The 23,112-nt window shown below is 43.5% G+C and overlaps 1 protein-coding gene across 4 annotated transcripts in view; it reads right to left on the bottom strand.

Annotated features, from left to right (window-relative positions):
- Positions 1 to 23,112, bottom strand: part of AK4 (adenylate kinase 4) — a gene marked incomplete at its 3' end in the record, with an annotated part of 70,188 nt that overhangs the window by 13,753 nt on the left and 33,323 nt on the right. For 3 of the 4 annotated variants that reach the window (XM_081223878.1, XM_081223877.1, XM_081223875.1), the window contains exon 3: positions 22,600 to 22,719. The exons of the other annotated variant lie outside the window; for it this stretch is intronic. In XM_081223878.1, coding sequence (XP_081080004.1) covers positions 22,600 to 22,719 — 120 coding nt within the window. The remainder of the gene's footprint in view (positions 1 to 22,599; positions 22,720 to 23,112) is intronic. 4 annotated transcript variants of the gene reach the window in all.

The following is a 23,112-nucleotide window of genomic DNA, read 5'->3' on the forward strand; positions in this document are numbered from 1 at the left end:
CCATTTCTAGAAATATTCACACAGACGATGAAACTCTAGAAGCTGGACTAGATGGTTTCCAGGTTCCAATAATAACTCAGCAAACAAAGCCTTTATGCTTCACATGTATTTTTAGTCTACTGTTTACAAAGTACTTACATAAGTTTACTTATTTCATTCTTCACATCAACCCTAGGAGGTCGGCAGAGCAGGAATTATCACCCTCTGTTGGATAGATGAGTATGTTTGCCTTCAGCGAGGGTCAACAGAGGAACTTGGATTTAACATCGGGTCTCTGGTCTTTCAAGTGCTCTTTCTATTCTACTATGCTGTTGTTCCAGGGGTATAAAGGGCGGGGGTACTTAAAAGAATCCTAAATGTCGCCCCATCTATCTTTCCTCAACCAAAAGAGCAGAGCATCACGGTAACACCCTCATCACCATGGTTACTATTTGTCGAGCATCCTCAATGTGCCAGATATATTACATGCAACAGAAAAACCAAAACTCTGCAGTAGCCGGCAAAGGCTTGCTCTCATTCCTGATTCTTCTCTCTCTCCCTCTCTCCTCATCTCCCTGCCCATCACTGACATCCTTGCTGTTCTCAAGCAGGCAGGCTCACTCCTGCTTAAGACATTTACAGTTCACGTCCCCTCTGCTTAGAAGGCTCTCACTCCAGATGTCCAGGTATGCCCTCAGCTTCACAAGCCTTGGCTCGAAGCAGGTCTGTTAGTGAGGGCTTCTCTAACCAGCCCACCACTGGCTCCCCATTCACCCTTCATTCTTTGTCTTTTTTTCTCTGCATCACTTTCTGTCTGTGACTTATTTCCTGAGTTTTATTTTATTCCCACCAGAATGTAAGCGAAATGAGGGCAGGACTTTTAAAGTTATTTGCTGCCATATCCTTACTGCCTAATACAGTGCCTGGCATATAGTAGATGCTGAATAAATATTTGTTGAATGAATTAATAAATATCTCAAAAGTCACAATTCTGCCAGGTGAGCATCATCCGCATTTTAAAGTTATAAAAGCTGAGGCTCGGAAAAGTTAAGTGACTTGCCCAAGACCATATGTGTAATAACCGAGGAACCTAGAACCAGGAACCAAGTGCTATCTAACTTCAGAATCACACACCATGTACCTGTCTTCCTTCTGAAACAGAAAACTGCATACTATGAGAAGCAAATTCTCAGATGGGAAGCAGTGCCTGCCTGCTGCTGGCAACCAGAGCAGTCAGCTTACAAAATGACTTGAGAAACCCAAATCCTGGTGGCTTCAGGGGTTCTGCCTGGTCTAGTGTTGCAGGCACAGACTCGCCAGATTCTGTTCCCACATATTCATAATAAATATTCTGCATCTTGCTTTTTTCTGTTAATATATCTTGAAGATTTTTTATACATAGTACACATCGCTCCCTCACTCTCTTTAATACCTGCAGAGTACTCCTTAGTTTGGATGTGTCATAATTTAACCAATCCCCCTACTTCTGGACATCTAAACGGTTTCCAGTATACTCCAATGAATATCATTGCACACACCATTAAACACATGACTAGGGAAAAACAGCATGGCAAGTATAGACTCTGAGAATGAATATAGACTCTGGAGACAAACTTCCTCGGTTGGCGGTTCACCTATGGTTTTCTCACTTTGTGACGCTGGTTACCTAACCTTTCTGTACCTTTAAGAATGATGACACCTGATTCAAAAAATTACTATATGTAAATCCCAGCATGGTGGCTGGCCCAGGGCAAAGTGCTGGAGAAGGAGTGGAAAATGCGGGAAAATGAAAACCACGTGGAGCTGGAGGTCGAAAGACAAGTAGCAAGTTTGACAGTAAGAAGGACGTGAAGGATGAAGACAAGCTTGGGTTTTTATAAAAGTATGAAAGAGGTGGTAGGGAGACAGAATAATACCATCACCACCACAATCACCCAACAGGATGCTTTCACGTGGGAGAAATGAGTCACCTCAAAAACAGAAGAGAGGGGCTTCCCTGGTGGCGTAGTGGTTAAGAATCCACCTGCCAATGCAGGGGACACGGGTTCGATCCCCGGCCCGGGAAGATCCCACATGCCGCGGTGCAACTAAGCTCATTCGCCACAACTACTGAGCCTGAGCTCTAGAGCCCGAGAGCCACAACTACTGAAGCCCTCATGCCTAGAGCCCGTGATCTGCAACAAGAGAAGCCACGACAATGAGAAGCCCGCACACTGCAACAAAGAGTAGCCCCTGCTCGCTGCAACTAGAGAAAACGCACGCACAGCAACGAAGACCCAACACAGCCAAAAATAAAAAAAAATAAAAGGCAGCATGATAGCTCCAGAATTCCTTGAACTGATTTACAACAGTGTCTCAAGTTGGGCTGAGTAAATCCTCAAAGTAATTCATTTGTTTGTTTCTTTGTTTGTTTTTATAAATGTCTGTTGTTTATTTTATTTATTTATGGTTGCGTTGGGTCTTCGTTGCTGTATGGGCTTTCTCTAGTTTTGGCGAGCGGGGGTTACTCTTCATTGTGGTGTGTGGTCTTCTCATTGCGGTGGCTTCCTTTGTTGTGAAGCACAGGCTCTAGGTGCGCGGGCTTCAGTAGATGTGGTGCACAGGCTCAGTAGTTGTGGCTCACGGGCCCTAGAGAGCAGGCTCAGTAGTTGTGGCACACGGGCTTAGTTGCTCCCCCGCACGTGGGATCTTCCCGGATGAGGGATCGAACCCGTGTCCCCTGCACTGGCAGGCAGATTCTTAACCACTGTGCCACCAGGGAAGTCCCAAAGTAATTCGTTTGTAATTCTCACATCAATCAGCTGCCAAGAAGAGAATGTCAGAAGAGGTGCAATGTGACCAGCACATTTTAAACCGTTTTTTAAAAAGCGTTATTATCCAGCCATACATATTTTTTAAAAAGAACATAATGTCAGAGGGGCAGAGTATGAAGACTACTTGAAACCTGTCAAACAAGATGCCCCGGGCCTCCCTGGTGGCGCAGTGGTTGAGAGTCCGCCTGCCGATGCGGGGGACGCGGGTTCGTGCCCCGGTCTGGGAGGATCCCACATGCCGCGGAGCGGCTGGGCCCGTGAGCCATGGCCGCTGGGCCTGCGCGTCCGGAGCCTGTGCTCCGCAATGGGAGAGGCCACAGCAGTGAGAGGCCCACATACCGCAAAAAGAAAAAAAAAAAAAAAAAAAAAAAAAAAAAACAAGATGCCCCTGTATCAGGACATGAGATGTTCATATTGACTTGGGGGGTGGGGTAAATGTGGGCATTTTGCTCTAGAATACATTTAGCTACCATTTGATATCCACTGATCCAAGTTCTCTGATAGAGATCTACTCTTGGTATGAGATTCAACTCGTTGGTATTCTGAATTGCTAGGCTACTGGGATTTGGAAGGAAACAAATAATTAGCTAATGTATGGAATGTTAAACCATGATCCCATGGAAGTCTTGTAACAGAAAATCTGTATCTAAATAGGAATAGCCATTCTGAACATGAAAGTATTTCAGTGCATATGCAAAGTATTTAAATACATTCTAACCAAGAGATTATCGTCTCTTAATTAAGTGATTTAGACGAGGCAGGCTATGATTACACTAGCAGGTCCAAGGAGAACCTGCCACTCTAGCTGTGGATATTTATTCTTCTTTAAATATGCTTGCTCATGGAGCCTATTAAAATTACAAGATCCCTGAGGGCTGGGGCTGTGTTTATTCCTGAAATGCCCAGGATACAGTCAGATCTCATGTGGATATGGTATTCTTGGCGGGCAGAGGCTACTAACCAAATGGGCTGATGCACACTCAAATTCTGTCAACAGGTGGCAGCATTAATAATTTTTCCACTTAAAGAAGTGCAACAATTATGGTATGCTTTTATTTTTACTAAAACTAATCCTGAAAGACATGCTTTTAAATGACTAGCAGTATTCCAGCCTCCTTAGACAGCCTATTCCCAGTGAATACATTCCATTGTTGAGGAAACCAGAAAGGCCAACAGGTAAAGTAAAATAAAGATCATATTTAAGCATGGAAAGCTTGCTTTCCTCCCTTTAACTACACATATGACACTGTTCCACTGCATGGTTTCTGATCAGGAGTATGGAAAACCTACCTCATGGTATCCCTATCTCATCTCATAACCTGGCCTAGAAAAGCTGCTCTGTCCTGTTCAAACAGCCAATCCACGTTGAAAGCTGAAATTTTATACAGTCTCCCAGAAGCTACCATGGTGCATCACTACTTATGGTGCCTTACAGCCTGTTTTTAAAAACTCCCCAAAAGATTTACCAGGTGCAGGGAGATGTCACTAAAGTCTTGACTGGTATTATGTTCCCAGCAGTGCTGGACACTGGGCCTTGGCACCGACTCCTGTCAGCCATGCCAAGAGCCTGAGGGAGGGCAGCTGAAGCAGGAGGTGCCACAGCAACAAGCTCAGGCAGTGGAGGGCAAGAGGGAACTAGGACGTTTGTTTTTCTAATTTGGAGTGCATTCACTCCAGAGGAAGGGCACAGAGCCAGAGTCCACCACCACATTCCCAGGCAGAAAAGCAAGCCCTCCACTTGATGGAAATAAAAGGGCAGTTCTGAAGGGCAACTTTCAACATCTGCCTGGGATGGGCAGCTTGTGAAAAGGCCAAGCAACATCAGACCCCCTTCCTACTGCCATTAAGATCTGGGGCCAACATGGTGGCTTCTGACCACCCATCTCTTCCCAGTTGTTAGAAAAACAAGAACCAGGTTACAGATTGTTCATCACAATTAATCACTGAAGGATTAAAGTTGAAAGCAGTCAGTTATTCTTCCATGGTCTTCCCTAACCCAGTGGGGCATGCAGACCATTCACACCACCCACCAGAAGCCTTAGTTTTAACTTAATCACCATCAAAATCTGTTTTGTGAAGGCCTTTTCTCTCTTATATCTTATCTGTTTATTCAATATTTATTTGTATGTGTATCTAAGACGTCCATATTCCTTTTCAGCCAGTTTTTATTAACAGATGGTGAAAAGATTAAGAAGCAGCTGTGCTCCAGATGTTGGCAAACGGAGCTTATGCTACCTCCCGTCACTCTGTGAGCTCCACATTTCCCACTATGACAAGAGAGCTCGAGGGACTAATTCCTGCTCACTGAAACCTTCCAGGGACACTTGATCCTGTTATACATCCTCGAGTTTAAGAGATTTGTAATAAATGGGTACGGCTCTCAAAGAGCTTATATAGGTTAGTAGTAAATGATTTAAAAACCGAGATATGCTATAATCACTACTTAGTGACCCACTGATAAATACAAGATATAGAACATTTGGCTTTAAACCACAAGTTTGGATCTTCAAACTGGCTTATTGAAATTAAAGAATTTCTATTAGGTAGGCATTCTTGGGGAGATTCCCAAATGGCGTGGACATCCTCTGGCATCAGCTTAAGGATTTTTCCTGTTTAAGGGCATAGAGGACAACTACTAACTTAAAACCTTTGCTCTTAAACAGCTTATTCTAACAGCACTGAGCCCTTTTCCCAGTAAGGGAAAATGGGTATTGCACTGAGGCAGTAGCCATCATCTGCAAATCCTTTGCTTAAAGGCTCTTCTGTTTAAGAATTCTGCTTGCTCATTCTTTGAACATAAGTCTCTAGAAACAAATTAGGGGAAAATTGGCCCCACTGTGTCTCAATTGAGACAGAAGGGATTTGGATTTGTAAATGATTTCACCAGGGCCCACATTTTTACCCCAAGTATCCCCTATGTAGGCTTAGCTACAGGCTGTGGGCCAGACCTCTCTATAATCAGACATATACTTATAAGCCTTTTCTACACAGCAAACACAGTGGTAGGCAATACAACCATGAACAACACAGATATAATCTCTGCTTTCTGAAGACTTCATTGGGGGTGGGAGCATGAGGAAGGTACACAACACCAAATTTGCAGATAAATATCTAATGTCATGTGATTATAAGGTAAGAAGAAAGAATGACATGGGTAGATAGGATGGTACACGAAGGATTCACTGAGGAGGGGATACCTGAGTAGAGATGCGAATGCAGCAATCCACATGGATCTCAGGAGCCAGGGCATCGCAGGCAGAGGGCATAGTAAGTGCAAAGGCCCTACAGCATAGCATGCATGGCAACAAAAGGTAAAGAAATTATAAAGCAGCTATGGAATATAAATAAAGTTTTGCTCTCCTCTGTTCTGAACATGTTTGAAGGCAAAAGGAAACACAGCTGTAAGAAAAATTTAAACAAAATACGATAATGACAAAGAATATTCAACATAGCATCCAATATAACTGGCATTCTTGAAATAGAAAAACTGAACAGATGGACCAAAAAAATGACATAATACAGGGGAACTTCCCTGAAAGGAAAGAAGTGAATTGGAGATTAAAAGGACACACTATATATAAGAGGAAAAACAAAACCAATAGAGAGATTCTACTTATTTAAAGTATGAAGAAACAATTCGTCAGGAAGTCTATACAGGACAAAATAATCATATTCACAAAAGGGAAAAAAGTCAGACTGGCCTTAGGCTTCTACAGAGCAATAATCCAGGCCAGAAGATGATGAAGCATGGCTGCAAAGGACACAAGGACCCCTCAAGAATATCACAGTCAGCTCAACTGTTGAACAATAAGGAGATATTTTCAAACTCAAAAACTCATGGAATATAGCCCCTCATGAGCTGTTCTGCAAGGAGGGTGGGAGAGGAGAGGAGAGAGGGATTCAACAAAATCCAGTCAAGCAAGTGATGAACGGCAAAGTTGTGTTAAAAAGTAGTACAAGTGAAGTTAATTACAAAACAGAAATAGAGTCACAGATGTAGAAAACAAACTTATGGTTACCAGGGGGTGGTAAGGGGCGGGGGGAATAAATTGGGAGATTGGGATTGACACATACACACCACTATATATAAAACAGATAACTAATAAGGACCTACTGTATAGCACAGGGAACTCTTCTCAATACTCCGTAATGACCTATATGGAAAAAGAATTTTTAAAAGAGTGCATATATGTATATGTATAACTGATTCACTCTGCTATACAGCAGAAACTAACACAACATTTTAAATCAACTATACTCCAATGAAAATTTTTTAAAAGAGAATGTGGGCCACCCTGCCCGCCGGTTGCCGGGGAGCGGCCGCCGAAGCCCGTGGGGTTGGGGAGCGGGCAGCACCCAGAGGGACTTGCCGGGGACTCCTGACCATCAGGGCTCCCAGCCATGCAGCAGCTGGCTCTACTCCAGCTGGACCACCCCAGCCCGAGGGGGAGCTGCTGCCCTTTCTCTCCTCCGCGCCTTGCCCAGTGACGGCTGACCACGCATCCCTGACACTGCACGTCGCCGGCAGCCCCAGAAGGAGCCGTCTCCCGGTTCGGCCAGGCTGCCCCTGGGTGTGAGGGCTGGTGCCTGGACTCTGCCATCCAAGTTGGCGAGCCTGGGGCACTCAGAGGCCGCCCAGCGGCACCTGCAGCCTGAAGGCAGGATGCTCAAGGGGCAGCTTCCAAACACTGATGAAAACCTTGCCGCCCGCCCGGGGTCCCCGGCCGCTGACCACCGTTGGGGACCCGAGAAGAGCCCAGTGCTCCATCTGGACACCCCGGCGCAAGTCAGCAACGAGGACCCACAGGCCAGCGGGAGACCCTTCAGTCTGAAGCCGCCGCCGCCGCCGAGGCCCAGGCTGGAGCGAGCACTGTCCCTGGATGAGAAAGGCTGGAGGAAGAGGCGGTTTCGAACCAGCCGTGAGGACCTGGCCACGAGGAATGCGGCCAGACCCGCCGGGGGCTCCCCGCAGGACGAGGCCCCCGGGATCCCGGCCCGCAGTGGCTCCCCGCCCTGCCTGAGCACCTCCCTGCAGGAGATCCCCACAACCCGCAGGGCCCCAGGCAGCGGAGGCCCCTGCTCGCGGGGTAACTTTCCGGAATGATCAGCACTTTCTTGGACCTCCTGCACCGGGATGGGGCCTCAGCTGGGAGCATCCACCAGCTGGCCAGCCTGCTTTCCCAGCGCCCACTGCCCGCCATGGATGGCAACGTCGCCTGCGTCGCCCTGCGGACAGCAAACAAGGTGGACTGGGATCACGCGAACTGCAAGGTGCGGCTACAGGCCAGACTGTTCCGGGCCCACAGCAGCCCGGACCCCGGCCGGCCCCCGAGCCCCCTGGCCCGTGACGACTGTTCTCTTCACTCGGCCAGGTCCAGCTTCAGCCTCCTGGTGCCCATCCGCACCAAGAACGTCCGCAGCAGGTAGGGCCTCGGGGGCGGGTGGCATCGTGGCCTGCGTCCGTGGCCTTCGTTGGCCTTCAGAAGCCCCGTGAGAACCACAGGAAGCTTCCCCTGAACGTGTGTGATGTGCTGCAGCGGGTCTCCCTCCACTGACCCCCATCTCCCAGGCCCTCCCCAGCTTTTCCTTTGCGTCTCAGCCCCACAGGCATCTATGAAGCAGATGGTGGGGTACACAGGTCCCTCTGTGCACTGGACGGCCCTGTTTTCCTTCCCGTTTCTTGTTCCGTCGGGGGCAGCCTTCATCCACGTGTGTAGGTCGGCCCAGGACTCCGGGGTGGGTCGTGGAACCCGTGTCCATGTAGCCGCTTTGATCAGGACCAGCGTTTAGCCAGCTGTGCCCTGTTCACGTGCCGGCACTTTTCCAGGACCGAGAGCTGGACAGGGGTAGGGGCCCCAGTGACAGCGGCTGGGCTGTCCCGAGGGGAGGGTCCCCGGGGCCCACCTCTGGCAGGGAGGGGCACAGGCAGAGCCCAACTTGTGCACTTTGCTCTCAGGAGCGCCCCGGGATTTCTCAGTGCTCGGGGCTCGGTCTGCCGAGGGCTGCCCAGCAATCGCCCCACCCCACGACCCCGCGGGCAAGGAGAGGGGTCTCGCATCTCGTAGGACGCCGGGCTTCCGGGCCCCTCAGGGGATTTGTAGAATTAGTCCGTCTTGACTTCTTCATAGTTTAAAGGGGAGGCGGGCACCTCCCTCCTGCTTAGCTCCCACCTCGCACCTCTGCCCACCTCTCCCGAGCCAGCGCCATGAGGGTTCACCAGGACCCGGGTCCCAGGCGCTTCTGAGCCCAACCCATCCACGCCCACCAGCTCTCTCCTGACCCGTCGTCTCCGGGAGCCTGGTGTCGGGCCACACTGCGGTGCCCACGCTGTGACTCGGAAGGCCGCCCTGTCCGTGCTGGGCCTGGCCGCTGACCGCGGGCTCTCACGGCTCTTGCCTCGTCGGCCGGGGCTGGGCAGGTTGTTTGAAGCGCACAACGGGCCACGGCTTTGACTTGGGGGCCCCACGCCACCCACTCCCTGCCGGGGCACCCGAGGCCCCGGGGGGCGCGGGGAGCTCTGTCACCACCGCCCCCCGCCGCACCCTCCCATCCAGATCAGGCCTGCGCCAACCCTTCCGGACGTGGGCCGGGGGAGGGGAAGAGTGAGGCGATCCCTGTTCTGGTGTCCTGGGGCGGCTGCAACAAAGCACCACAGACTGAGAGCCTTAGAACAGTAGTTACTCCGTCCCAGTTCTGAGGCCAGAATTCAGAAATCCAGGTGCGGCAGGGCCGCGCTCCCTCCCGAGCCTCCAGCAAGGGTCCTTCCTGCCTCTTCCAGCTGCTGAGGGCCCAGGCGTCCCTGGCTTGTGGCTCCATATTCACGTGGCTTCTCCCCTGTGTCTCTCTCTCCTCTTCCATATGGACAGCGGTCATTGGATTTAGGGTCACCCTCATCCAGGAGGACCTCATCTCAAGATCCTTAACTAATTACATCTGTCTGCAAAGATCCTTTTCTAAATAAGGTCACATTCGCAGATTCTGGGTGTCAGGGGGCAGATGGAAGGTAATCCTTACCCACCCCCACCCTTGGTGGGCCCAGCAGTGAAAGCCAGGCAGGTGGTTCCTCGGGCCCCCAGGCTCCCTCCTGCACCCTCCATGAGCACCAGGCATTCTTTTAGGACAAAACAGGTTCCTTTGTTAAAGTAATTCAGCATGTTTCTCATAAAGCGCGAGATCTCTTAGTGCATTTAAAGTATGATTTCACAGGGAATTCCCGGGTTGTCCAGTGGTTAGGACTTGGCGCTCTCACTGCCATGGCCCTAAGAACTAAGATCCTGCAAGCCGAGCGGCCTAACAGTATGATTTCACTGTTTAAATTTCATGCAATTTATGTAGACTCGCCTGTTATATAAAAATGAGAAGCACGTCTCAAAATCAGATCCCCAGCTTTGCTCTCACACAAGCAGCCGACCAGGGGTTGATGGGCTCCCCACCTCCAGACTCTCCGTGTGTGTCCTAGGACACAGGTCTGCGGACTGGATAGTGACTGTTTCAATTTTGTGAGCCGTGTGGTCTCTGTGGCAGTGCTCACCTCTGCCGTGGGGGTGAAAAAGCAGCCCCAGGCCTCACACCAACAGCATGGCTGTGTGGCGGGAACGCTTTGTTCAGGGAGGCCGAAGTGTGAATTTCAGGGCATTTTCCCATGTCACGAAATACTATTTTTTCCCAACCATTTAAAAGCACAGGGGACTTCCCTGGTGGTCCAGTGGGTGAGACTCCATGCTCCCAATGCAGGGGGCCCGGGTTTGATCCCTGGTCAGGGAACTATGTCCCACATGCTGCAACTAAGAAGTCCGAATGCCACAAATGAAAGATCCTACGTGCTGCAGCGAAGATCCCGCATGCTGCAACTAAGACCTGGTGCAGCCAAAATAAATAAATAAATAAACATTTAAAAAGAAATAAAATAAAATAAAAGAGAATGTGTATGTATGTGTATATATATATCTATATTTATATATATATGTATGTATAACTGAATCACTTTGCTGTACAGCAGAAATTAACACAACATTGTAAATCAACTATACTTCAATACAACAAAATTTTTTAAAAAGTAGTGCAGCTTTACTCATATATAAATCATATACCATACAAGCCACTCATTTAAAGTGTACTATTCAATGGTTTCTGGTATATTCAGGGACATAACTAAGATTAATAAAAATAAAATTAACAGAAGTGGTAGTGGAGAAAAAATGAGTGCACAGAATTCATTAAAATTTCTTAACTGTAAGACCAAAAAAATGGGAAACTAAAGTTACAGAGAAATTTATAATAAATTTTAGCAATAAAAGCTAAAAAAACTGGAAGGGGAGAGAAGATGGGAGGAAGTATAAGTATATTCTCTAAATTTGAAATGTGAGACTAAAAAAAAAACCAACAAATTTGTCAATCTCCTAATGTCTTTCATATATATTTTTTTTTTTTTTTGAGTATGCGGGCCTCTCACTGTTGTGGCCTCTCCCGTTGCGGAGCACAGGCTCCGGACGCGCAGGCTCAGCGGCCATGGCTCACGGGCCCAGCCGCTCTGCGGCATGTGGGATCTTCCCGGACAGGGGCACGAACCCGTGTCCCCTGCATCGGCAGGTGGACTCTCAACCACTGCACCACCAGGGAAGCCCTTTCATATTTTTTTAAATAAATTTATTTATTTTATTTTATTTATTTTTGGCTGCGTTGGGTCTTCGTTGCTGCAAGCGGGCAGTGAGCAGGGGCTACTCTTCGCTTCTCATTGCGGTGGCTTCTTCTGTTGCAGAGCATGGCCTCTAGGTGCGCGGGCTTCAGTAGTTGTGGCTCGCGGGCTCAGTAGTTGTGGTTCGCATGCTCTAGAGCGCAGGCTCAGTAGTTGTGGTGCACAGGCTTGGTTGCTGCGCGGCATGTGGGATCTTCCCAGACCAGGGCTCGAACCCATGTCCCCTGCACTGGTAGGCGGATTCTTAACCACTGGGCCACGAGGGAAGTCCCATCTTTCATATTCTTAAGGGGCTCCCATAGGAATTAATATCCCTGGTGATGAAGAAAGTTTTATCTGAAATTCAGTGATAATTCCTTAGGGTTCACTTTAGCTTTTGCTATATTAAATTTGAGTAAAATTAATTGCCTTTTTTAAAGAATGTAAAGGATGATATCATTCTTACAGATTTTTATCTGCATATGTGCATGCAGAGGTATCTACAATGATGGTTTGCAATTGTTAACCCTGATTATTTCTGGCTAGTGGGATTTTAGGCAATTTGTTGCCTTTCTTTGCATTTTTCCATATGGTCTGAGTGTTTTATAGTGATCATGTATAATTTCTATAAAAACAGTATAAAAAAGGTGAAGTTAAATCGTCTGTGGGAATTCCCTGGCAGTCCAGTGGTTAGGACTTGGCGCTTTCACTGCCGAGGGCCTGGGTTCAATCCCTGGTTGGGGAACTAAGATCCCGCAAGCAGCACAGCACGGTCCAAAAATAAAATAAAATAAAATAAATTGTCTGCATTTTTCCACATCACCTTCTACTTTTATCCCTAATCAACTTGTTCTTTTCTTTCCAAAATTGGAGTTTTCGTATTAGTAATAGGAAAATCAAGAGAGTTTTATCCCGTTTTGTTTTATATTTACTAGGTAAGGTTTAATGGAAGATGACTGATTTTACTTACTTAGGCTTTACCCAAGTTTACTTAGTGAGGGGTAAAAATGATGATCCTTATTTATTAGAATGACTATTTTTATTAAGTTTCTCAACAGTTTATTATTGAAATGTTAAATAATAATTATCAATTAAATTTTCTTTACACTGAAAATAAGAACACACATCTAACATCTGACCACCTACTGTGTTCCAGAACTCCACTACAAGTTTTACATTTGTTAACCAATCCTTGCAAACCTATGACATACATACTCCTATTTTACAGATGAGAAAAAAAGAAACCAGGAAAGGTAAATTTGCTTGCTCAAGACTACAAGCTAATAAGGCCTGACTCCTAAGTCCATGCTTTCTCCACCACATAACTGTTTTCTTAGTATGGAACTTTGTGCATAGTAAGTGTACAATAATTGTTTTATTATTAAACTAGCAAAGTATACCTCATAAGCTTTGGATGTGGTTTTGCAATGAATTGTCTTAGTTTATCCAATTCCCAAGATACCTGCTTCATAAATTAGGGAAGCAGCCTCTCCTAACATCTAAAATTAGTTTCATCCTGTGCCTTACTTTACAGACTTCTAAGTAAGTAGCATTAGCAAATGAGCTAAGTGCATCTGAAAGTGTACGACAAGACAGGCCCAAATACAGGGAAACCATACTTCAATACCTAAAGTATGTCTGAATTAAAAATTTTTTTAATTTAGCTAACTTTTTTTTTTTTTTTTTTTTTTGTGGTACACAGGCCTCTCACTGTTGTGGCCTCTCAACCACTGTGCCACCAGGGAAGCCCTAGTTAACTTTTAAATGTTAGTTGAAAGGAAAGTTAAAATATAAATTATTCACTCTCTCAAACTCAGTTTAAAATTTTATTTTTAACTTCCTTCCACCTCATTTATAATATTAACTTTGACACTTAATCAACTCCCTGTTTTTGAATTTTAAGAAGTGTTTAACTTTTGGCCCCATCCACTTTTCCAGCCTCATCTGCTCATATTTTCAGCTCCAGGATTATCCAACTACTTGTGGTTTCCAGAACACACCTTGTTGTTTCATGCCTCTATACCTTTTTTTAAAATTAATTTTTATTGGAGTATAGTTGATTTACAATGTGTTAGTTTCTGCTGTACAGCAAAGTGAATCAGTTATACATAGATATATATCCACTCTTTTTTAGATTCTTTTCTCATGCCTCTGTACCTTTTGTACATGATGTTCCCTCCATCTACAATGTGCTTTATTCCCACTTTCCAAATTTTGCTCTTGGTGTCACCTTCTCCCAGAAACCTTCCTAATAGCTGCCTCCCTCGCCCCCAAGAGAGGGCCAGTCACTTTCTCCTCTTTGCTACCTCTCCCCTCTCACCCCCTTCACTGGTGCTCCCAAGATCCTACACTATGATTGTTTAATGCAGCGTTTGCTCCTCCTGGGCTATGAGGTCAGGAAGTATGCTACTCCCTCCTCCGATGGATCGATGGGATACACAAATCATGTATACTCAATTTGTTTTTTGAGCTCTGAACCAAGTTTTTCTAGGATATGTTCAAATATCTGTATCTGTATATATATGGTTCCCATATGGCCCTTAATGCTCACATGTTAAAATCTAGTCATTCCCTGAAAACACAAACCGAATTAAACAAAGTCAGGATTGTCTACTATATTAAGATTGTTCCTCATCCTGGGGCAGCAGTCAGATCAATCAGAAGAAACCCACCAGAAATGGACACAGGGACAGGGTCTCAGGAGAGAATCCAACAAAATGAAGAAGAGATCCAGAGTTTTACCATGTTTTTCAGTCACATACTCTGAGCTCATTTAGACACCAAGGACACTGAACAAAGGAAGAGTCATGGAATAAAAACCAAGTTCTCTGAACTTATGGTTACCGGGGGGAAGGGTTGTGGGGGTGGGGGGTAGTTAGGAAGTTTGGGATTGACATGTACACACTGCTATATTTTAAATCGATAACCAACAAGAACCTAGTGTACAGCACAAGGAACTCTGCTCAATATTATGTAATAACCTAAATGGGAAAAGAATTTGAAAAAGAATAGATACATCTATATGTATAACTGAATCACTTTGCTGTACACCTGAAACTAATACATTGTTAATCAACTATACTCCAATATACAATAAAAAGTCTAAAAAAAAAAGTTCTTATACTGTGATTGAAACCAAAGATGACCCTCACAAAGACTTAACATTTTGTTAAATTTTGTTAAATTTCTCAGCAATTTATTACTGAAATGCTAAGTTCTAATGGAAATAAAAACAAAAATAAACAAATGGGACCTAATGAAACTTCAAAGCTTTTGCACAGCAAAGGAAACCATAAACAAGACCAAAAGACAACCCTCAGAATGGGAGAAAATATTTGCAAATGAAGCAAATGACAAAGGATTAATCTCCAAAATTTATAAGCAGCTCATGCAGCTCAATAACAAAAAAACAAACAACCCAATCCAAAAATGGGCAGAAGACCTAAATAGACATTTCTCCAAAGAAGATATACAGACTGCCAACAAACACATGAAAGAATGCTCAACATCACTAATCATTAGAGAAATGCAAATCAAAACTACAATGAGATATCATCTCACACCAGTCAGAATGGCCATCATCAAAAAATCTAGAAACAATAAATGCTGGAGAGGGTGTGGAGAAAAGGGAACAACACTCTTGCACTGCTGGTGGGAATGTGAATTGGTACAGCCACTATGGAGAACAGTATGGAGGTTCCTTAAAAAACTAAAAATAGAACTACCATATGACCCAGCAATCCCACTACTGGGCTATATATACCCTGAGAAAACCATAATTCAAAAAGAGACATGTACCAAAATGTTCATTGCAGCTCTATTCACAATAGCCCGGAGATGGAAACAACCTAAGTGTCCATCATCGGATGAATGGATAAAGAAGATGTGGCACATATATACAATGGAATATTACTCAGCCATAAAAAGAAACGAAATTGAGCTATTTGTAATGAGGTGGATAGACCTAGAGCCTGTCATACAGAGTGAAGTAAGTCAGAAAGAGAAAGACAAATACTGTATGCTAACACATATATATGGAATTTAAGAAAAAAAAAAGTCATGAAGAACCTAGGGGTAAGACAGGAATAGACACAGACCTACTAGAGAATGGACTTGAGGATATGGGGAGGGGAAAGGGTAAGCTGTGACAAAGCGAGAGAGAGGCATGGACATATATACACTACCAAATGTAAGGTAGATAGCTAGTGGGAAGCAGCCGCATAGCACAGGGAGATCAGCTCGGAGCTTTGTGACCACCTGGAGGGGTGGGATAGGGAGGGTGGGAGGGAGGGAGACGCAAGAGGGAAGAGATATGGGAACATATGTATATGTATAACTGATTCACTTTGTTATAAAGCAGAAACTAACACACCATTGTAAAGCAATTATACTCCAATAAAGATGTAAAAAAAAAAAAAGAAATGCTAAGTTCTAATATCTGTATTGGTGTCTGTACATATACATATCTTTTTCATTTTCATATTCATTCCTATACATATGAGCGCATCAAGAAGGATGAGCCTGGTGAGGCACCAGAGATTACAATTGTTCAGTCCATGCTTGGCAGGCATGAACACTGCCACTGTACCCAGCAAAGTTCCATCAAGTCTATGACTCTCCATTCTTTAGCAGTCACTCCAATTGCTTCAAACCTTCTGTTCAAGGTATGACTGTATACATATTGCCTTAACAGTGATCGAAGATACAAATGTTATCTGACAATATTTTTCAGGACTAAACAACTAAAGGTACTCTTACTGTATAACACAGGGAACTAAATTAAATACCCTGTGATAAACCATAATGGAAAAGAATATAAAAAAAGAATGTCTATATGTGTATAACTGAGTCATGTTACTGTACAGCTGAGACTGTAAATCAACTATACTTCAATAAAAAAAACACATCTGAAGGTAAATGAGTAAAATAATCTATCACCCTCTTAAACGCACACACACACACACACACACACACACACGAGAAGAAAGCCTGATTCTTTTTTTCCAAAGAGAATATCTTCAGTGACCTTCCAAACAAACCTATTATACATTTTATTTTTGAAACATACCCTACATTCACAAGGGCAACAGAAAAAAATTGCCCTTGGCATTTCTTAAAAGATGCGATTCAGAAGACACGGGATTGTCAGCTTTTTTTCTGTAGGCATATGTTGCCCAGTGGGATGTAAAACCATTCAGAGGTCTGATTCAGAAAGAAAAGTATGAAGGGGATAAGGTCAGAGCAGTTATGTACAGTCCAGTATGATAAAACACATTTGCAAAATCAGGACAAGATATTGTAGCTCCAGCATCTGTAGTCTGGTTTCCCAGCATCCACCTTTTACTTGGATACCAAGGGCTCTGAATGAGCATGTATCCCGGAATATCTTAGGTCTGAGATCATTCACCTCTCAGGGAAAACAAACACATACAAACACGGCACACACTGAAGTGGCTCTGACTTGTGCTAAAAATAAATAAATCAATAAATCCCAGAATTACCCACAGAAAGCACCAGCTAGTGCTCAGAATGAATCAAATGGAATATACAACCATGGACTGAATGATGACTCTCCTTATAAAGTTATCTTTATCTCCAATGAAAAGGCTTAAATTATATTCCACTTATAATTCCAAAATTTAAGATTGCTTTCTGTCAAACCAAACTTTGACAACAAATTTAAATATTTAGATGACACCTAAAGTCACCTGGCAGACAATTCTGTTACATCTTGAGATAAATTGGGACTGAGCCTGAGAACTTGCAGGTTACTGTTTAAATGCACAGGTTTTGGCAACCAAGTTTAGAAACGAAAAAAAAAAATCTATTACCTAACACACCTCCCTATGCGCCCCATCTCACTGCGCGCCCCATCTCACTGCCAGCTGCTTTTTAAAATGTGAAGAATTTGTATTTGAGCTGGTTATTTATAAGAGCTGGTTATTGTTCCCTAGTTACTTCACCTTAAGATCACCTAGTAAGCAGTAAACACCCTCTTTAAAAAACAAAAAACAAACAAAACCATCATAGCAAAATTAGAATGCTTGTGCATGACATTCCTCTGGTTGAATATCTGTCTTAAAAATTAAAATTATTTTCAGAAAACCGCTCTCACACATTAAACGTCTAAAGAAATTAAAGAAAGAAAAAGAAAAAAAGGGGAAAAACCACACTTATATACACATATTAACACATAAAAGAGTGTTTCTTATCCAACTAAAAAGCACACTGTGAAGGCAAGGTGGTGCTGAACTGTTTTTAGCAAGGACATAGCTGACCAAACCACAGAGCACTCACCAAGCCCATCCACTGCCACCCCTGGCGTTCCCTTGGTTTGCATCCATGCTACGTATTTCCACCCACCATTTGCAGGATGCCTGTTTACAGCCATATGGACCAAGATGATGAGCCATCTGTCATCCAGAATTCTTTTCTTGACCTTTCCACATGCAATCACCTTTAGCACACTCCATAGGCACGTCCTCTGCAGAACACGTGCCCTGGAACATAAGGAGTTTCAAACTGAACACAGAACTTAGCATTCTTGATGGTCCTCACTTTGCCAAATGGATTTATTCCAGAGCTTTAAAGAAAAATCACAACCGAAACCGTGACCAGATGTGTTTAGAAAGATACAAACTAAATCAGTTAGGAGACTGACGTCCTTTACTAAAAACAGGCCTATGATGTAAAAGAACTTCAGTTACTCACCGACAGGAAGTTATAGCAAAACAAAGCAGTGAAAAGATACATAAAACATTTCACAACTGAAGCTGACTTTTCCAACTTCACGTGGCTGAATATTTTTAAACTATTTTTGAACTTAACACTTCGTGTAATAACCTAAAAACAAAAATTCATGACCTGTACCTTATTATGTACAACAAATCACAAAATCTCATATAGCACTTACTATATGGCAAATATAAGCACTTTCCGTACATTCACTTACTTCATCCTTTTTGTAATCTCTGTTTTCCATGAGGAAAAAAATGCAGAGACCTACGGGTAACTTGCCCAAGGGCACTGACAATGGCAGAGCTGGGATTCAAAGGGGGTAGTCTGGTTCTAACTGGGATCAGTGGTTATTATACTAACCACCTTCCCAAAGGAGTTTAACATAGATGATCCTTTTTTAAAACAGTTAAGTTTACTTAAAACTACACAAGTTTATTTTATAAGGTGAGAAGCCTTACCATTAAAGAATTTCAACTAGAGAAATTACTGTTAGGTGGTGGCAGAGCTAAAGTTTATCAGTCCCGGCAAACACCCACATAAGAAGAAGTAGTGGGGGACTAACTTTTTTGAGTTAAATATTCAGAGTCTGGAGAAATTAACATAGCTGGAGAAGTGTAGGGAAGGTGATGACAGCCAAGAAACTCCAAAAGCTGGGAAGGCGATCAAAGAAAACCCCAGGGCTGCAGTGCCTAACATCAGTCACACTCCTGTCAATTCTTCCTCCTCAATGCAGTCTTTCAGGAACGGTGCCTCCTCGCCATCTCACTGCTGATGCTTAAATTCAGGCCTTCAACGTCTCTTGGTCCAATTGTGCTAACAATCTCTTACTCAGCTTCTAGTCACCACCTCCTCCCCTACCCCAGCATCTAATAGCTCTGCTGCTAACAGAATAGTCTTTCTGAAACACAAATACATCCGATCGTGTTATTCCCCTTTTTAACTCTTCGGTGGTCCCTATAGCCCAAAATTTCCAGTTCCACCATCTTTGCGTAGAATCAAAGTCCATCACCCCAGGATTTCCCCTGCCTCTCTGTTTGCAGGCCCAGGAAGACACTAGGCTAAGTCATTCCTCTCTTACCCAGTTCACACTGTGCCTCTGCTGAAAAAATCCTTCTTCCCAACCCCCATTAGTCAACCTGCAGAACATCTCTCTATTCATCTCTTTTTCCATAAAGTTGTTCCACTCCTGCCTCCCACCAATAGAACCGACAATTTTCTCCTTTGTCTCCTCAGTGTACCACATGTATATGATTTTATTATACTGTCAATTTTTTACACACCTGACTCCTCTACTGTAATATAAGTCCTGTAAGAATACAGAAAGTGTCTTGTCACTTTATCAACAGCACCTTATAGTGCCTGACACACAGTAGGAGCTTTATTCATTACTGCCTGATAAACACATGCCTTCCACGGGCCATTATAGCCTTTCTCTTGACAAAAGTTTTCAGTTCAGTCTCTTGGTTCCCTCCAGCCCCATGAGAACATAGGTCCTGATTTTTTTAAATGGAAGGCATTCTAGAAAGATATGACCTACTCTATAGTCAACTTTTCAGAACACTTCCAAAGTGAAGAATAAATGTTGAATAGTAGAGTTCACAAAGAATGGACCATAGAACAAATCCCAGAGGTTATAGGTAGGGCAGGAGATTCTATGGTCATATACGCCTTGTGACATTTCCTTCTATGAAGAGTTAAATCACATTATCATATTAAAGGTTCATTAAAGTCCTAAGAAATTGGTTAACTTTGGACTTACTAACTTTGGATAGGCAAGTGAACCTTCCTTTGCTTCTGTTTTCTCATCAATAAATGGAAATAACAGTCTCTACCTTGATATGGTTATTGTAGGAATTGAATGAGATAATAAATATCAAATGCTCAGAACAATACTTGGCATACAGTAAGTGCTCAGTAAATTCAAGCAACATTTAATATTTAAATTGACATTTTCTAAACACATTTAACTACAAAGTCTGTTTTTTTGTCTAGCCATTACTAACACTGCCCACTACACACTTTGAGAAACACCAATATAGAATAAATACTCTACCACATGTTGGTCATTATGGAGATTTACGGCTCCAGACTTTAGGAGAAATATAGGCAATCTGACAGTTAAAATGTAGGACAATTCACTCTGGCTTCTCTGTGGCTGGCAAACATCAAAGTTTCAGCTGTCGCAACTTGCTGAGATAGGAAAAAGTGCATTGTGTGAACTGAAGGAAAACTACTCTGTCATGGAAAGAAGTTTCTTATATATAAATCTCACTACCCTTTCTGTACCTAGAAAGCAGTATATTCATCAAGTTCTTATTTTCATTGCCAAGGAATCCTGCTATTAAGGAGTAAGACAGGGCTTCCCTGGTGGCACAGTGGTTGAGAGTCCGCCTGCCGATGCAGGGGACACGGGTTCGTGCCCCAGTCTGGGAAGATCCCACATGCCGCGGAGCAACTAGGCCCGTGAGCCATAGCCGCTGAGCCTGCGTGTCCGGAGCCTGTGCTCCGCATCGGGAGAGGCCACAACAGGGAGAGGCCCATGTACCGCCAAAAAAAAAGAGAGTAAGACAAATAATCCATCCAGTCCATTTTTTTCCTTTAATAAATGAAAAGATTTATACTGGTAAAACTTAAAAGTAGATGATTCTTTTTTTTTTTTTTTTTTTTTTTTTATTTATGGCTGTGTTGGCTCTTCGTTTCTGTGCGAGGGCTTTCTCTAGTTGTGGCAAGTGGGGCCACTCCTCATCGCGGTGCGCGGGCCTCTCACTATCGCGGCCTCTCTTGTTGCGGAGCACAGGCTCCAGATGCGCAGGCTCAGTAATTGTGGCTCACGGGGCTAGTTGCTCCACGGCATGTGGGATCTTCCCAGACCAGGGCTCAAACCCGTGTCCCCTGCATTGGCAGGCAGATTCTCAACCACTGCACCACCAGGGAAGCCCAAAAGTAGATGATTCTTAATTCCAGCTTCCTCAAGTACAAAATTGTGCAGTATTTTGTGTGTGAGCATCTGTATGCATCTTCCTGGGTTAAGTCTCATAGGAATGACTGAGGTTTTTTTAACCATTTTTATAAAACTGAAGTATAGTTAATTTACAATGTTGTGTTAGTTTCAAGTATACAGCAAAGTGATTCAGTTATATGTATAACTGAATATATATACTTTTTCATATTCTTTTCCATTATAGGTTAATACAAGATATCGAATATAGTTGCCTGTGCTATACAGTAGGTCCACGTTGTTTACGTATTTTACATATAGTAGTGTGTATATGTTAATCCCAAACTCCTAATTTATCTCCTCCCCACTGCTATCCCCTTTGGTAACCATAAGTTTGTTTTCTATGTCTGTGGGTCTATTTCTGTTTTGTAAGTAAGTTGATTTTGTATCATTTTTTTAGTCCCACATATAAGTGGTATCACGTGATATTTGTCTGAGTTTTTTAAAAAAAATCAGGCCTATGTATCATTTAAATATTAAAAATCAAACAATAGGAATGGGTATATACAGTGAAAGGTAAATCTCTCTCCCAACCCTAATCCTTACCCAGAGCCAACCACTAGTATCAGTTTTTTATATCCTTCCAAAGACAGCTTATGTATGTGTTTGTAAGTACATATAGTAATATTATACTGTGACTCCATTTTTAAAGAGATAATAGTATATGATATTAACTAGACTGCAACTAGCTTTTTTCACTCGGCAGTTTATCTTAGAGCTCTATCCATATCAACACAGAGGTACAGATTATTTGGTTAATGGACATACCAAAATTTAAGGCAACCCTATGATCGATAGATAGGTTGTTACCAGTGTCTTGCTATTTACAAATAACACTGAAAACAAACATCCTTTAACATACATCTTTAGGCAAGAAATCAAGCAGGGAATCGCTGAATCAAAAAATATAAAGACTGCTAAACTGCCCTCCAAAGGTTGCCCATTTTATCCTCTCAAGAATACTTACTTCCTATACTCTCCATAAAAGGTTTTCAGATTTTCTATCTTTTTTAATCTGACAGGTAAAAAATGATAACTAATGCTTTTAATTTATGTGGCCTATTTTGAATGAAAGAACCTCTGATTTAAGATGAGTCATACTTATGACGACTTAGTCATGGAAACAAAGGCACGATCAAAACTGGAACAATAACAGGAATTCAGTGAAGGTTTGCTTCAAGCTGACGGCTCTAGGGATGGTGGTCTGCAGACAGAGGAATTAAAAGGTTTCACCACGTGAGGTTTCTATCACGTTGCCAAACTGGAATATGTCTAAATAGACGACTGAACGTTTAGGGGAAAAGGGCATTTTGCAACCTGTAAGAAATATGGGAGTGTGCAAGGAGACAATGACCCACTCTTGGCAGAGGTCCATCGGACCCACACGTTCAACTCACCATCCAGTAGCCAGTGCTGGCCGCGCCTGTTCTCCAGCTCTGACAGCATGAGGCGTGTGATCACGTGATCTGGAACCAAAAGACTTTTCTCTATGTACTGCTTTGCCATATCACCAACTTCTATTAAAGACAGGAAAAAGACACTCTCAAAAAAGAAGCTTCAAAAAAAAAAAACTTACAAACTCTTTTCTGACAGTTTGGCCTTCTTTCTCATTCCTCCCTGATGGCACGGGGAAGCTGAGAGGCACAACCACTCCTTAGAGACCAAAGGAAAAATTTTCCACTGCTCTTCTAGAAAGAATGCTGGATGACACAAACATCAACCGGTTTATTTCTTTTCATGAGCCTCAGGATAAGCAGATGGCACCTTGCTGACGCAGTTGTAGAAGCAACGCAGTGTTATTAGTGGAATGCCAAGTTCATAAAAAGATGTGAATTTTAAAATTTTTTTCAAAGAAAAAATGCTCATATCATAATTTAAAATAACAATTTCTTATATGTGGAAATTGTAGG

Source organism: Mesoplodon bidens, assembly GCF_964165515.1.
Source record: "Mesoplodon bidens genome assembly, chromosome: 2".
Classification (NCBI taxonomy): Eukaryota; Metazoa; Chordata; class Mammalia; order Artiodactyla; family Ziphiidae; genus Mesoplodon; species Mesoplodon bidens.